At 40.4% G+C, this 16,755-nt stretch overlaps 1 protein-coding gene, 1 long non-coding RNA gene and 1 pseudogene across 4 annotated transcripts in view; all 3 read right to left on the bottom strand.

Moving 5' to 3' along the window:
* Window positions 1–16,755, bottom strand: part of LOC146425500 (uncharacterized) — an 865,580-nt gene that overhangs the window by 736,160 nt on the left and 112,665 nt on the right. The gene's annotated exons all lie outside the window — the stretch shown is intronic.
* The window catches only part of LOC146425513 (E3 ubiquitin-protein ligase KCMF1-like), a 107,382-nt gene continuing 92,091 nt past the window's right edge, over window positions 1,465–16,755 (bottom strand). For 2 of the 3 annotated variants that reach the window (XM_085041662.1, XM_085041663.1), the window contains exons 5-8: window positions 12,137–12,238; window positions 9,025–9,199; window positions 3,447–3,726; window positions 1,465–2,091 (exon numbers count right to left, since the gene is read on the bottom strand). In XM_085041662.1, coding sequence (XP_084897788.1) covers window positions 1,839–2,091; window positions 3,447–3,726; window positions 9,025–9,199; window positions 12,137–12,238 — 810 coding nt within the window. In that variant the 3' untranslated portion in view covers window positions 1,465–1,838. The remainder of the gene's footprint in view (window positions 2,092–3,446; window positions 3,727–9,024; window positions 9,200–12,136; window positions 12,239–16,755) is intronic. The other variant, XM_085041664.1, reaches the window with a different exon arrangement.
* On the bottom strand, window positions 4,835–9,012 carry LOC146425514 (ras-related protein Rab-7a pseudogene; annotated as a pseudogene).

Raw genomic sequence — 16,755 nt, forward strand, 5'->3', positions numbered from 1 at the left:
CTGCAGAAAAAAGAGATGTGATGCCATTGCCCATTGGAAATTAGCCTTCTCGGCCCTGGGTATGCCATCTACTGTGAAAACCGATAATGGTCCTGCCTACGCCTTGCAGAAGACACTGCAGTTCTTACACCTATGGGGTGTAGACCATTAATTCGGTATTCCGCATTCTCCTACTGGCCAAGCCATTGTTGAATGCGCTCATGGTACTCGGAAGTGTGTCTTGGAAAGGCAAAAAGGGGGAATGCATGGGGAAACCCCACAGAGCCGATTGGAGAAAGCTTTGTATACAATCAATCACCTTACAGTGCCACTGAATTCGAATAATCCTGTGATTTTGAACCATTTTCTCTCATTGCAGTCATCAGGCGAGTTGTGCTTTCCCCGGGCGAAAGGTATGGGTACGGAACCTACTTACTAACACCTGGGAAGGCCTGCATGAGCTTATTGCTTGAGGTCGTGGGTGTGCTTGCGTTTCCACAGATACTGGGGTACGATGGCTGCCTGCAAAATACGTTCGCTCTGACCTGCGGCTCCAGAGACAGAACCAGCAACCTCAAAATGACAACCAGAATGCAGAACACCAACCAAGTGATCCTTCTGATGATGGCCAGGACACTGACCATCAGGCAGACGGTCCTTCCACAAGCAGAGACTGAAATTTAAGTTTTATGGAGTCAGAAAGCAAGGACTTTGAAAGCATGTTTTAACTGAATTATAGAATTGTAATATAGAATTAAGTTTTATAGACGCATTACCCAGGGTATTGCTGGAGAGTCTCTCTGTTCACCGTAAATCAGCATCTGGTTTGGGCTCTGTTCGGTGGCTGGCCACTGCCAGGCAGACCCCTTATCAGTTTTCCATCTAGGCTCTGTTTGGTAACTGGCCACTACCAAGCAGATCCTTCATGCTGAATTCACAGAGGTTCACAAGCAATGCCTTCTGGTTCTTAAATAAAAAGGGGCAGCTGTGGCAGCACAGATCCTTTCCCATGGGAATTTTTCTCTTCTTCTTCTATGTTTTCTAAATAAAGATAAAGTTTCATGTTATTGAAACGGCTTTTGGATACAGGCAGTCAAAAGCCTGGGCCAATCAATCCCTGGGGGGTGGATGATTGTTGGCCAATCCGAATAGCCTTCTGATGTGTATATAAATCTGTTTGTTATTTAATAAAGTAGTTCTTTTGAGCACTCTGAAAGGACTCATCTCTTCTCTAGCGGTCAAACAGTGACACATTGCAGAGTTTTCATTAATACGCAGAGAGAGTGTATAAAAAGGTCATTGGTCATGTGTTACTCAAAGGCTATTTCATGGCTGCAAACTGCTAGTGAGCATTATTTTTTTTTTGTCACATTACCTTTGAATAATGGGAAAGCTATGGTGTTTTATAGTTTTACTCCTTGTACTTAATTTTTTTAAATAAGGTCACTAAAACTCATGCACACTGAAATAAAAATCATGCAGCAGTTAAGGTAAACCATCCAAGCAAGTTTTATTCATTAATATTCATAAATACACACAGCAGCTTCATTAGAGATTTTTTCATTTTTTCCTCTTCAGTTTTGAATGTGGAGTATTAGGAGAGCTTTTTTGCACGTCAAGCTACAGGACACAGAGCTTTTTTTCTCTGCACTGCAACCTATATTTATCTGCTAAAAGTAAAAATTGGTTAAGTGGAAATGATTATCGTATATATCTTTTCTCTCTTCCTTTGAATGTACACAATGTAACAAGAGTGACAGACCTGGAATTACAATCACCAAAACAAACCCAAGATAGTTGTTGTCCACTTTCATTGGCAAGTACAGCACAGAGGACATTGTCTGCAAAGTGGGATGCCATCAAAGAGGAGGCTCATTTCCTTTATTATTCTCTTTTAAATTTAGGTTTTCTAAAGCAACATCTAGAGGCATAATATCTACACAGCCCATAGCACCAAAATCAGCAATCTCTCCCCGTTCGTCCTCATCTGAGGAGGAACTTTCTTCCTGCATCAAAGTGGACAGTAGAAGCTCTTGAACAAACAAGCTGCGATCTGCCTGTTCACTTTCTTTTGATTGACGCTCTGCTTCTGTCATCTTAGGATCATTCAACCTGCAAAGCAACACAGAAAGATAAGACAGGCTTAGTAGTATCATCAACAAAATGGGCTTTCACTAATTGCCTAAACAGCTGGACTGATGCATGTTGAATAACATCTGAAAGCCATTCCTTTGAGAAATAACCTAGGTACTCTGCTGCACTTCTTTTGACATGTACAGATCTGACAATATCTAGCACACCTGATGCAAGAATACAAACATTTAACAAACTTGTTCCTAGATGCTTCACAAAAACCTTCATAGAAGTAGATTCTAAGGCTGAAGGGAAAAAAAAATCTATTTCTGAAGTTTGTTTCCCCTCAGAGGGGTTTTAAGGGGCATTAAAATTCTCTCATCATCTATGTGCTCATTTTGTCCCCAGGACAATTTCTAAATGCAAGCATGACACAAAATACATTACTACACACATAATGCTCAGAGATTCCCAAAGCACAGTACATCATTCCCTTCACTTATCAGTCCATGCACCATCACATAATAGAAGCAAGAGAATTGCTTGTTTCAGTTCTATCCTAGCTCACAAGATCAGTGACTGACATTTGCAGATACTTTCCTTAAAGTTATGATTTTCAAAAAGCTTTGGATTGAGATATTATCACAAGTTTTGATAGAAATCAGCATGACAGCAATAACTTGTCCCAACCCCAGTTTCTAGACACAGAAACTGTTTAAATGCTTTTATTCTTTTTCAACATGCAACTGAAAAAACATCCTCCTCCTTGAATCCAGAAAATCAGTATTCTAAACCTCTGAAAAAGAGCTGGAATAAGAGTGGGCAACTCTTCTATAGTAGAATGGACTAGATGATTGTTGTAGGTCTCTTCCAAGTGAACTATTCCGTTCTATAGAACTGTAGGATCTAACTATACTTTCTGAAACAGATATGCATGCTAGTTATTAATAGCACAATCCTTCTTTGTTATTTTAATCCAAAATATTTAATATATAAACCTCTATTCAACCTTCAGCCTCCATTAAAGATTCATTTCCTATTAAATAAAACTACCTTTTAAGTTCTCTCCCCTCACATTATCAGCATAAAAGTTTGAAACATATTATTGTAAAGGCTCTTGTCTTATCAGAAGTAGTAGGGTAAACAAACACAGGTTAACAAGGCAATATCCCATATATTTCTCTTCAAATTGAGAAACAAGAAGTAATATTTATTCGTTGCCTAGGAACAAACAGCAGGGTTGAAAAGGAGATGTTACAAATGCAAACAAAAGCATAGTATCTCAACTACAAACTTCATTAGTGATCTGGCAGTAGATTCACTTAACTCTATGTCCACAACAAGACCAAGGAAAACAAAAATGGAAGAAGAGTTAAAACCACAAACCAAATTACCTCATAAGAAGAAACTGGGAATTCTGTATAGTCTGATGATTGTTTTCTGTGTTAGATGTATTGGTTGCTGCTATAGATTGTGTAAGAGTGGTGGGTATGCTGCTTGTGTTAGTGCGTCTAGTTGCATTGCGTGCAGTTTCCAGTTGTTGTCTTGCTGCCTGTGCATGCTGTCTCTCCAACTGCAGTTGCATCTGCAGCTGCTGTAACTGAGAAGCAGAAGGGCCAGAAGAATTGAGCTGCCCTGCAGAACGTCTCACGCCTGATAACTGAGATAAAAGCTCTGCCAGAAAAGAGAGAAGTTTCTACAGTGAAATCTGCTTAAATACATATCACACAACAGCATAACTATGTCCTGAATACCAGTATATAAATTCCTTTGCTTTCTAAAACCTTTCATTGATGAAATCCATGAACAAATTGTACTGATTTGAAAAGCTTTATGGGCTATCCATTACAAGCACCCCATGTCTCAAAACCCATGGGAAGATTAAGAATTATCTAAAGAACTATGTATAAAAAAAGAGTCAAAGCTTAAAGCTTTTTAAACTGATAAGAGTCAACCTATGGGGAATACCATATAATCAATATCCTGTGCAAGAATTCTCTAAAAAATCATCTTCAAGTTAGTCAAAATAGTTATTGACCACTTCAATTCTGACTTCAGGTGGTGGCTTTATGCACCTTCAATGCACATTCCAGAGGGAAGCTGTGCTACAGAAAAGACAAATAATTATAGCATAATTTCAGACTTTTAAAAAAATATTCAGTTCAGAAAGGCTTTTTAAATGCTGCATTACATGAAAAATATTTTGCACAACTTTTGACCTCTGCTGGAAAAAGAGAAATTCTAATGACAAAAAAGTTAAATCTAGCCTGGATTCCCTTCCTCCAAAGTTCAAGACTGTGACAAATTATGTCCATGCTAAGCATTTCCCAAAATAAACATTATTAGTAAGTTATTGCCTGGCAATTTACTACAGATTATATTCCACACAAAGTTGTGAGTACTACTTTGTTGTGTATGATTCAAGGAGGGCAGAAGCAGTAGATTACCTTTTTTCTCTATCCATCCAATCCTCATTAAAGCTGTAAGTCATTATTACAGGTCATGAAAATTTTCCTTCCATCTCCCTTTCATGATATAATCCTTTGAAACTAGGCTTTTCTTAGGGGAATAAAGCAAAATGCAGTAGTTCTTTGCATCTGGAACACTTGGAATGCCAACAGTAAATGCTCAAGTCACTTTTAATCAGCACAGCTAATCATATCACTTATCAGCTACCAATAATATTTTATTTCACTAATTACTGATCACCACCACAAGGAGAAAAAAAAATGCTTACACGTCTGCTACAAGCACAAGTTATAACTACTGGTAGTATTTACTAATTATTACCCCAATACAAAAGAAGATTTATAACACTTCCAGGTAAGACATATATTTTTCCTTGCTGTTTGTAAGATTACTTTGAGTACAGCTTAACAGAAGCCTAGTAGCAGATGTGAATTTGTGAATTTGAGACACAGGCTTGGCATGACACAGACACCCAGCCAGGCTGCACTACATTCTCTGAATGCAAAAAACATTGACACAAAAAAAAAAAAAAAAAGAACAAGAAAAAGAACACAAGACTCAAAGGAATACCGTTTTATTACACATGATCCTAAATGGGAAGGTCTTGAGAGGCTGAAATAAACCAAGGCAGCCACTTCATGTTTAACTCAGCTAAACTAACACCCACTGCATTGGTAAGAGGAAGTGTTGCACTCCAGGACTCCAGGATGCACAAACATCCTCCCTTCTTGCACCAACTCTAGTGCTTTAAAGACCCACGACCTAACTTAAGTCATTAAGATGACAGAAAATTTTTCATCCTCTTTTTCCAGGATATTTTTAGTAGCAGGAATGCAGCCTGCAGGTCTCAGGAAGTGATTTTTCCCCTCTATTTGGCACTGAGGCAAAGCCACATCCAGAGTTCTGTGTTCAGTTTTAGGCTCCCCAGGACAAGAGACATGAGGACATAACAGCAAATCCAGTTGAGGGCCACCCAGATGATCAGAAGGCTGGAACACATAACAGGAGGAAAGAGTGGGAGAACTGGTTTTTTTCAGACTGGAAAAGAATACTTTGTAAGATATCTTATTGCTATCTGAATCTACCCAATTGGAAGATACAGAGAGGATTAAGATAGACACTTATTATTTTTCACTATATGAGTGTAAGATTGATATATCTAAGATTTTACATTAGACCATCAAGTCCAACCCCCCTGCCATAGGCAGGGACATCTTTCACTAGATCAGGTTGTTCAAAGCCCCACCCAATCTGACCTTGAACACTTCCCGTGATGGGGCATCCACAACTTCCCTAGGCAACCTGCCCCAGTTATGATGAGTTACCCTCATCATAAAGAAAGTCTTCATTATGTCCAATCTAAACCTATCCTCTTTTCAGTTCAAAACTGTTGCTCCTTGTCCTGTCACTATAGGCCCTCATAAAAAAACCCCAGCAAGTCTGTCTTTCTTGTAAGCCCCCTTTATATCTTGAAAGGTTGCAATAAGGTCTCCCTGGACCCTTCTCTTCTCCAGGATTAACAACCCAAACTCTCTCAGCCTTTCTTCATAGGAGAGGTGTTCCAGCCCTCTGATCATTTTTGTGACCCTCATCTGGACCTTCTCTAACAGGTCCATGAGGTCCATGTCTTTTTTGTACTGCTGACCCCAGAGCTGGATGCACACTGGATGCAGGACCTTGCACTTGGCCTTGAACTTCATGAGGTTCCCATGGCCCCACTACTCAAGACTCTCAAGGTCCCTCTGGATGGCATCCCTTCCCTCTAGGTAATCAACTGTTCTACTCAGCTTGGTGTTATCTGCAAACTTGCTGAGGATGTACTCAATCCCTCTGCATCATTGATAAAGATATTAAATAGTACTACCCCCAATACAGACCCTTGAGGGACACCACTTATTACTGATTTCCACTTGGACATTGAGCCATTGACTGAAATTCTTTGGATGCAGCCATCCAGCCAGTTCCTTATCCATCTAAGTGCACCTGTCAAATCCATCTATCTCCAATTTAGTGGCAAAAATGTTGTGAGGGATGGCATCAAAGGCCTTACAGAAGTCCAGATAGATGACATCCGTAGCTCTTCTCCTGTCCACTAATGCAGTCCCTCCACGATAGAAGGCCAGTAGATTAGTTAGGCATGATTTGCCCTTGCCTAGGGCATGTTGGCTGTGTCTAATCCCTGCCTTCCATATGCCTTGACATAGCTTCCAGTAGGATCTGTTCCATGACCTTACCAGGCACAAAAATGAGGCTGAATGGTCAGGAGTTCCCAGGGTTCTTTCTTTTTAAAAAAAAATAATTGGTTGCATATATTAACATGTGTTATAAGATTTTTCCTAAGGAAGCATTACATAATACATGGATTCTGTAAAAAAACCTGATTAGTTAAAAGTAACAAGCATTAACACAGATACAAAACTCAACCTAGTCAGACTGAGTGCTGATCTTGCAATGAACTATGGGTAATTAGCCTTTCCAGTTGCAGCCTTCACAGTGGAAAACACAAGACAGTTAAAAATGTATGTAACTTGTTACACAGATTACCTGTAAACAGTTTCTCTCCATTGGACAAATGGAATTAGGTTCAGTCCCAAACATATATGAGAGTTTCCATTCTAAACTAAGACAAAGGTCTGTTACCATGAAGTGTGATGTGGATGATGTGGGGACATGAGCTCTGAAGTGTGGGACTGAGATGCTTATGGGAGATGTGTAGATTTTGGCAGCTGGAGATGGAAATCTTTTTAAAAATTTCATTTTAAACACAGAAGAGGGGCTGTGTGTTTGAAGGCCTAAGTGTGATATTCATTTGTGAAGGACTGTGCTCAACCCCTCCCTTTCCCCTCAGCAGCTGAAACTCTCCACAGAAGCCTTCATTCAGTCATTCTTGTCTAGTTTGATGGGCTCGGGGAATTCATCATAAAGCTCCACTTCAGTTTCCTGTTTAAATGCATTTCATGCAATCATCTGGAAATTTTGTTCCACATTAATGGCCTCCTTGGCACTGATTTCAAAGTAGGGGATGTTGTTTTTACTGTAGCACCAGGCTTGCACCTGTTTTGTGGTGACTTGTCTGTTTTCTGGGTCAATCTTGTTTCCCAGCACAAAAAAATGAGTCCTCAGGATCCCTTGGACTGGCCTGAATGAGGAATTAATCCCTTGTGCTGTCTAAGGTTTTGAATGTGTTGGGGGCCATGACATCAAACATCAGGATGCAGCAGTCTGCTCCCTTGAAGAAGGCAACTCCCAGAGACTGCAATTGTTCTTGGAGTGCTGTATCCTATATCTGCATTGTCACTAGCCTGTCATCCACCATGATCTCTTTTGTCAGGAAGACTGCACCTATCGTAGCCTTGTACTGGTTACTGAATTTCTTGTTCATATACTTGTTCACGTGTGATGTCTTTCCCATCCCAGAGTCTCCAATGATGATAACTTTCAGTAACACTTTCTTCCTAGAAGTCATCTTTTACACTGGTGCATGTGCTGTGGCACCCGGCCTGAGACTTGCTGCCCTTTTACCCTTCTAAAAAATGGGTGTGATGTCTCCCTTTTTCCAATCACTGGGACTTTACCTGACTGCCATGACTTTTCAAATATCATGGAGAGTGGCTTGGAAACTATGTTAGCCAATTTTCTCAGGACTCTAGGATGCATCTCATCAGGTCCCATACACTTATGTATGTTCAGGTTCCTCAGGTGGTCATGAACCTGATCTTTACTTACAGTGGGAGAGACTTTGCTACCCTAGTCCCCATCCTGCTGTCTATCCACTCAAAAATTCAAAAATACATGCATACATGTCATATGAGGAGAGGCTAAGAGACCTAGGACTCTTCAGCCTGGAAAAGAAAAGACTCAAGGGGGAGGAATCTTAATAGTGTATATAAATACCTGATGGGAGGAAATGAAGAAAAGGAAGCCAGAACTGTATTGCTCATTGAGAGGGCAAGAAGCAATGGGCAAAAATTAAAATAAATGAAATCCATCTGAACACAAGAAAACACTTTTTACTGGGAGGGTGACCAAACTCTGTAATAGGCTGTCCGGAGAGGTTGTGGAGTCCATTGGTAAGAATATCCAAAACCTGACTGGACATGGTCCAGGGCAACCTGCTCTAGGTGGCCTTGCTTGGGGGCAGGGGGGGGAGGGAAGTTGGATGGGGTTGTAGTAGGTGATCTTAAAAGGTCCTTTCAAATGTCAACCATTCTTTGATACCACCTGTGAACAGGTCAGTCATGGGAATGAGTCTAGAAGTCTCTAAAAGCACAAGCTAAAGGGGCAGTGTTTTTCATTTCAGAAGTTCCAGGTTCAATCCCTGTAGACAATCCAATTAAGGATACTTTTCATTAGTAAATACCCATCAATTATGTCATTGGGAAACATTTAAAAAAACCCAAAAAACAACAAACCAACAAAAACAAGACAACCATTATAATCTTGGACTTTGTTTCAAAGTCTATTTAAGGACTCTGATCTAAAATCAGTGGTTACAGCTCTTACCAGCTATAGGATCCATGGTTTCTCTATTGCTTGGAGAATATGAACTCTGAGACGATGAAAGCCCACCGCTGGAACTGCTAGTAAAGTGCATGTTTGATCTACGTGCACGGGGGCCTCCCAAACCTCGGCCTGGGTGAAACATTCTACGTACGTGCCGAACGCCACTAGATTCATCATAACCAAGCAGTTAAGAAAAGTCTATTACTATCAACTATTAAACAGAAAGAACATTTACTAGATTGAATAATCGGGCAACACATTCCTCATTAATAAAACAATGATTCAACTTTTTATAAGCACAATATAATCATACCTATGGTGCCAGTCAGATCTATAGATGTGAACTCAAGGCACCCAGGGCTCCTTGCACCAAATTCATCTTTCCCAGGCTTTTTATCATGTTTAAAAAATGTCAGGATGGATTTTCTGCCTTATGGCTTAAAGTTTCTACTAGATAATGCTGCAACTGATGATGCATATTCAGCAGAACACATTACTCAATAGACATAAGGATTTTAACATCAAAATTGGGAAAGAAGGGTATTTAAATATTGAAAATAATGTACAAAATTTTATTGCTATTCTTACCACACAAATGTGTTCTCCCAAGACAGTCTAGGTAAAGCTTCCTTTTACCTTAAAAAGCACTAGTGCAATTAACTACTAAGCTAGGAAATAATGTACTTATACATATCGTATTTTTCCAATTTCTAAACTAGAAGCTTTAGCTCAGCTTATCTCCAATTTTCTTATTTTCAAAAACAGCATGTTTATCACTTGTATAAAATCCATTATCTGCAGCAGACTGGTGCTCAATGTCTTAGCCAACAACGCACAATTATAGTGTAGAATTCATTTCCTCATGATATTACTGAATTGAAAAATTTAAGACTGAAAAATGAAGACTTCTTTTGGCAAGTAAGAATATCCAATTACTATAATAAATTCATTCAGGAAGAATTGACTCAAATCTATTATACTATAGAGCATAAAACATTTCACTTGCAGGATTTAGGAGGGGGAAAAATCTCCCTTTGGACAAAATATAGTTGTCTAGCACAGATTGGTTTGCTCCTCCTTTGAATCTGTTGATACTGGATACTGGTAGTGACAGAACATTGTCACTAATATTTTACTGATTGACTACTGCTCTCAGGTAGTTTATGAAGTTTTCCATAGCTACATCTGACAGAAAAATGCCCCAATTCTGGGCTTTTTTAAAAGTAAACTTGGAAAATAAGATAACTAGAACATCCTTAATATAAATACTTTGAAAAATTCCAGCCTTAGTCTCATTTAGAAAAGTATCGTAGTAGCTTGCTAACTGCACCTTTCAAAGTGTTTTCAAGAAAAACAACATTATTTAAATATACTAGTCAAGAGTATATTGATGTCTCACCCAACTATGCTGGGGTTAAAAAAGCATTTGGAACTCTTAACTCATTGCAAACATATACTGAAAACAACCAAGCTAGAACCATTTACAAGGTCAAGACTAAAGCCATGTTTTAAACAGTAAAACAGTTGAAAATTGTTTAAGAAAGAAACTGGAATTTAAAGAGCTGTCCAGAGTCTCCAGAGATAAAGGTGGTATCTTGCAGTGTCTGCACAGGATTCTTCACAGGAAATATGTGCAGCCATTTAAAACAGCTTTAAACACCCTTCTAACTGCTACACAGAAGACTATATCCTTTCCTAAACTGATAGCAACTAGGCGGGGGGAAATCTCTCCCCCATTTCTTCCTTTTAGTCTTAGCTGTCAGAAGATGTGAAATAGCACCCAACATGGAACAACTAGTCCAGAAACTCAGTTTTTGTGGACTTGGCAACACTGATTGCTAAAGTAATGATGTATGGAAACTTTCACATGAATTTCCTATAATTATTTATATAGACCCCCTTCAGTTTTGTGATGACTGACACTGTGGACTTACTCAGTAACTGAAAATATTATTCTGATTTCTCTAGCTCTTATGTAGCTAGTAATAAACATACATTTCCCAATTAAAAGTTATCTGACATCAGCGATATGGGAGGGGAAATAAAAGTTCCAGAAGCATGAATTCTAATCCAACACCTCATCCACTTCAATAGGAAGTAAATTTCACTGTGTAATTGGGACTGACAATTTAAATGCTAAAAAATTTAAATACAGACAAAAACCAAAGTGAAACCATTTCCTCTAATGTTGCTAGCAGTAGATATAATGAACTTGAGTTGCTAGGCCTTCTTTTTTTTTTTTATTTTCAGAAGCCCAGAACAAAAAAGGACACTAATTACACCAGTAGTGCATTTTTTAAAATAAGATACAGAAAGATGACTTAATGAGTTTTTTATGATGGCCTGTACTTCCATGAAGTAAGAGTATCATCTGAAATTATGTTGCAAGTATTTGTACAGCAAAAACCAAGCCACATTACTATTCCTGAGACCAAGTAACAAAGAAAATTGTACTTAAAAGTGCAAAGAAACTGACAGTTTGAGTTCTTCAGTCATTGAGAGTAGTTATAGCACTACAATTTGCAGTTAAAAAAGATAGCCCTAATCCCTAGGAAGTCTCCTAACAGGTCTTCTAGTTATATCTTTAAAAAAGTCAAATAACAGGCTGAAACTACCCTATTGAAATACAGTAAGAAAACTAATCAAACATTTAAGATCCTTCAATTTCAAAGTTCAAAGCATTCTCCAACAAACACATATGCTTTTGGTGAAATCTGCTTTCAGTCTTGTAATTATCTATAAAACATTATTGCATCTGGATTGCTGCTTTCCCAGAAACAAAATGGCATCAGAACCAATGGCCAAGAAGAGTAAAAATTGCAGAAAGAAGCAGCTGGGTGTCAGAAAGATCTTTAAAAGCTTTCGCTATCAGGAATAAAACAAAAACACACACCCACATTGTCAAGCAACACCTAAAGCCTATTCAGCCTGACAGATATATATATATATATACATATTAAAAAATCAGTTGTATAGTTTCCCTATAACTAAATGCCAATTCTAAAAAATAGGCTAAACCAATGTAGCCACTTGACTACAGAAATCAGAACAAGTAGTTACAGCTATCATAAGGAACAGTCTATCCCTTTTCCCTCAACTTAAGAAAGGATATTAAATCTCTAGGAGCTCTGTGTTCCAGTGTAAGATGAGCTGCAAAGTCATCTGTGACATGATTAGGATCCCCTCCAGGTAATGCTGCACATATTGGACAGATCTGAAACAACAAAGTGAGAAAAAAAACCAAACACAACCAACTTTACACAAATCACAAAACACAATTCAGAGTTGATCACTTGACATGGATTCTTATATTTTAAATATCACATTCTAATCCTACACCTTAACAGCCACAACTTAAAACAGTAAATGTGTTCAAACACAGCTGTTAATTGTAGCATCTTTTTAAGACTCACGTTTCCTTGTAATTATGCTTTTAATAATACCATGGAAACCAAAAGTAAAATTTTCAAATCCTATCTGCAATGTTTCAGCTTTTAAAATTGTCTTTATATGTCAATTCCAGCACAGACAGTAGGTCTAGTTACACAGGATTGCTGCTTGAATATGACATTATCATATTCATTTACTGAATATGACATTATCATATTCATTATCAAGTTCATTTACTGCTCTTTGAATTCCCAAGTGACTTCTCATTCATCTCACCAGTGAAGTGTAGGAAGGAGAATGAAACCAGATGTGAATATTCATTAGAGTATCACAACTGACACCACCCACTGCAGTAACACAAGTAGGAATTTGGCAGAGAAACTCCTTATTCCTACCAAGTATTTTGGGAGATAGCATTATGGTTTTGTTTTTCTCTTAAGCCTAAACCCACATTTAAAAAAAGTCTAGGGACACTTACTGCCATAGCAACCTTCATTTATTATTTTGATTTTTCCCCCCAATGACTGCAACCACCTGAGAGAAAGCATGCCTTAAAAGTCCTTTGCAACAGTTTTGCAGGCCAGCCTTAAAGCTTGACAGATCACATGTTAATAAGCCAGAAAGGAGAAACTTTGACACAGTATATGCTAGGTCTTATCTACTCTTCCAAGGATATCAACCTAGACTTTGCAACTGATAAGACTGTAAATTAGGGGGGAGACCCCAGACTGGAAGGGGTGAGGGAATCAATAGAACCATACAAACCTATGAAGAGAAATGCAGGTGGAAGGGAGAGCCAGAAGGAACAAAGGGGAGGGTAGACAGAAACATATATAAAGTGGACTGGTCACATGTAAAACAGAGGTGGTCAGTTATGTTTGTCTGACTGAGCCTGATCACCACAGTCTGCCCCGTCTTCCTACATCTCATTAAATTTTAACAATCTCTGCATAATCTCACTGTCAATCCCATGTGTATGTATGCTGCAAGGACTAAGTGTCAGCTACTGGTGAGACCTGTGTATGTATGAACAAAACTTGGTGCCAGATACTGGAGTCAGACTAGGGCTGTAGGTGTCCCTGTGGCCTGTGGTGTCAGCCACTGGAACAAGTATCAGTAGTTGGAGGGGCCATAGCTCTCTAGACCTAGGGTGGGTATTACAAACTGTGCTTGGAGTGCCTGCTACTGGGGGGGGGCTGTATTAAGTGTATTTGGTGCCAGCTTCTCCAGTCAGACCGGGGTGCAGGCACCCCTGGCCTGTGGTGTTGGCTACTGGACTGAGTGGTCTTAAGATCAGCTACCAGTGTCATAGTCTCTGCCTCCAGCCACTGGGGCAGGAACAGTATGTGTCCCAAAACACAGCTAACAGGGGGGAAATCAGCATGAGTGAGGGGTCCAACACTGGTAGCTGAAGCAGGACAACCAGTCACAGCTCATGTGGTGCCTGGTGCCAGCTGCTGGGGAAAATGGAGTGGTTGCCTGCATCTTCCCCAAACCTGGTGTGCATGTGTATTGGCTAGCAAACTTCAATCTGGACCTAGCAAATGAGTAGAGAGGAGCCTCAAGTCTAGGCAGGAGTATGAAGCAGGCAAGAGTCTGTGCTAGTATGCCCAGGGGGACTTGCAAATGTGGAGTGCTTGTGAGATGAGTGCATGAGTGTTTGCTAGTGAGCATCAAGCTGACTAGTTGGCAAATAGGAGACCTGTGAAGCAAGTAAGAGTGCCTGGGATCCAGGCAGGGGTACTGGACAAAGAGGGCCATGCCAGTACTCAAGGGATCACAGTGAACGCGTGTGTGCTTGTGAATCTAGAATCATGCACCTTCACTAGCAGCAACCTTCTATCTCTGTCAGGTGAAGAGGAAGGAGGGAACTTGGCTGCCTATACTTATGTTTTATGCAAGTCCTACGTGTAGGTGCTTTTGAAGGCAGCACTGTGTCTGTGGTCATCTGTGTGATGGGCCATGTGTCAGTGTTCTCCGTGTGTGTACAGGCCTCCAAAATATGTGCTTGGCTTCACTAGTGGTTGAACCTGCAAACGGGAAAGTGACAGCTGCATCCTTCAGCCTGGACACAGGCCCTAGGTCCCAAGCCTCAGCTTCAGCAGCTGAGCAGAAGGGAGTCCTGAGCTGGATAAGGCAGCCATGCTCTTAACATCCCTTATAATTAACAAATCACCATATTACTTGGAATGAAATCCAGGATATTATTAAAAAGCCTTAAGCTAGTTAGACTCCAAACATCACAGTTAACTTGACAGTTTCTGGATCTGTTCCCTTATTACCATCACCTCTCCATGTATACATGTATACTGGTTTTGGCTGGGATAGAGTTACATTTCCTAATAGTAGCCCATATAGTGCTATGCTTTGGCTTTGTGACCAAAGGAGTGTTGATAACACACCAGTGTTTTAGCTATTACTGAACAGTTCTCAAACATCATCAAGACCTTTTCTGTCTCTCACACTGCCCCAACAGCAGGTAGACTGGGGATGTACAAGTAGTCAGGAGGGGACACAGCTGAGACAGCTGATCCCAACTTACCAAAGGGATATTCCATACCATATGCCATCATGCTCAGCAATAAAAAACACAGGGAAGAAAGGAGGATGGTTCAGAGTTACAGTGTTTGTCTTCCCAAGAAATCATTACATGTGATGGAGCCCTGCTTTCTTGGAGATTGCTAAACATCTGCTTGCCAATGGCAAGGAATTAATTAATTCCTTATTTTGCTTTGCTTGCATAGGCAGATTTTTCTTTCCCTATTATCTCAACCCACAGATTTTTGCACTTTTACCCTTCTTATTCCCCCCTGCCATCCCGTCCCATCCCGTCCCATCCCGTCCCGTCCCATCCCATCCCATCCCATCCCATCCCATCCCATCCCATCCCCCTAGGGGCAGGGGAGAAGTGAGCAAGGAGCTGTGTATGCAGGTTGCCAGCTGGGATTAAACCATGACCAGTATTTTTGGCATGCAACCTAGGACTTAAAGGGTTTGAGATAATGACAGATTTGACCAGAGCATATTAGAGGGAACATATAATTATTATAGCTGTTTAATCATTGCTGACCATAATATTAACTTATCTGTTCTCAATATTAGTTTATCTGGTCTGTGCCATGCTCCCTTTTTTGCTGTACACGTTAAAGACTTTTTGGCTTAAGACAACAGGACTTGTCCCCATGGCCAACAGAGCCAGTTCCAATCAGCTCCAAGACAGACTTGCCCCTGGCTAAAGCTGAGCCAATCAGTGATGGTGGTAGCATCTCTGTAATAACATATTTAAGAAAGTAAAAAAGATGCACAGCAGCAGCTGTGAGAGAGGAGTGAGGAAATATGAGAAAAATAACCCTGCAGACACCAAGGTCAGTGGAGAAGGAGGGGGAAGAGGTGCTATAGGCAGTAGAGCAGAGATTCCCCTGCAGCCCATGGAAAAGACTATGGTGACACAGGTTGTCCCCCTGCAGCCTTTTAAGGACCCCACATCAGATCAGGTGGATGTGCTCTGAAGAAAGCTGCAGCCAATGTTGAGGAGCTGAGTAATGCCCCTCCTTATCCTGACTAGTGATCATTTTTCCATATTTTCTGCCCATCCTGTTGCTGGGGAGGGAGGTGAGATAGAGCAGCTTGATGGGCACCTGGCAGTCAGCCAAGGTTGACCCACCCCACCCTAGTCCTTTCAGTCTAGCTGCTATCTTGCTAAATACAAAATGAATCTGCTGTGTGACTGAGTAGCAGAAAACAGATGTTTTAATTCTGAAACTTGATTCAAAGATATCTTATTGCATTTCTTACAATTTTCAGAGCTGCAACCCTAAAAAAAACCAACCTCTACCTGAATGCTGTTTTTGAAACCCAATAGCAACAGTAACAATCATCATAATTCCAGCCACATCCATTTGAACTTGTCCCGCATTTCTAACCATTATCCTTAATCACTTGATGAAGAAACAATAATTACTGCAGTTTTAAATCTAAAAATGAAAAAATATTCACCAATAGTTCATATGTTCTTAGGAAAGACCAAGACACTTTTGAGTCTCAGAACAGGTTGACCAGTTGTGAGAGACCGGAGGACATTGCTGGCTCAAAACATTTTGGGTGTGTGCATGAGGGGAAGGAGCAGGTCGGGCCTTGCCTTTGGTGAGGCGATGCACTGGCCCATACACCCCACGCCCCCCTGGGCCTGTATCCCAGCCCCACAGTGGCTGCCAATCACTGGCACACCAGAGGCAATGCTCCACACCCCATCCCTGGAGCCCCAGTCTGGCCCCAGCGTGGCCAGATGACTAAAAGTCCCACCTGAGGGAATGGCCCAGGAAAGCCAAAGGGTACTTAAAC

This window comes from Lichenostomus cassidix, chromosome W, assembly GCF_008360975.1.
Source record: "Lichenostomus cassidix isolate B80296 chromosome W, HeHo_3.0, whole genome shotgun sequence".
NCBI classification, from domain to species: Eukaryota; Metazoa; Chordata; class Aves; order Passeriformes; family Meliphagidae; genus Lichenostomus; species Lichenostomus cassidix.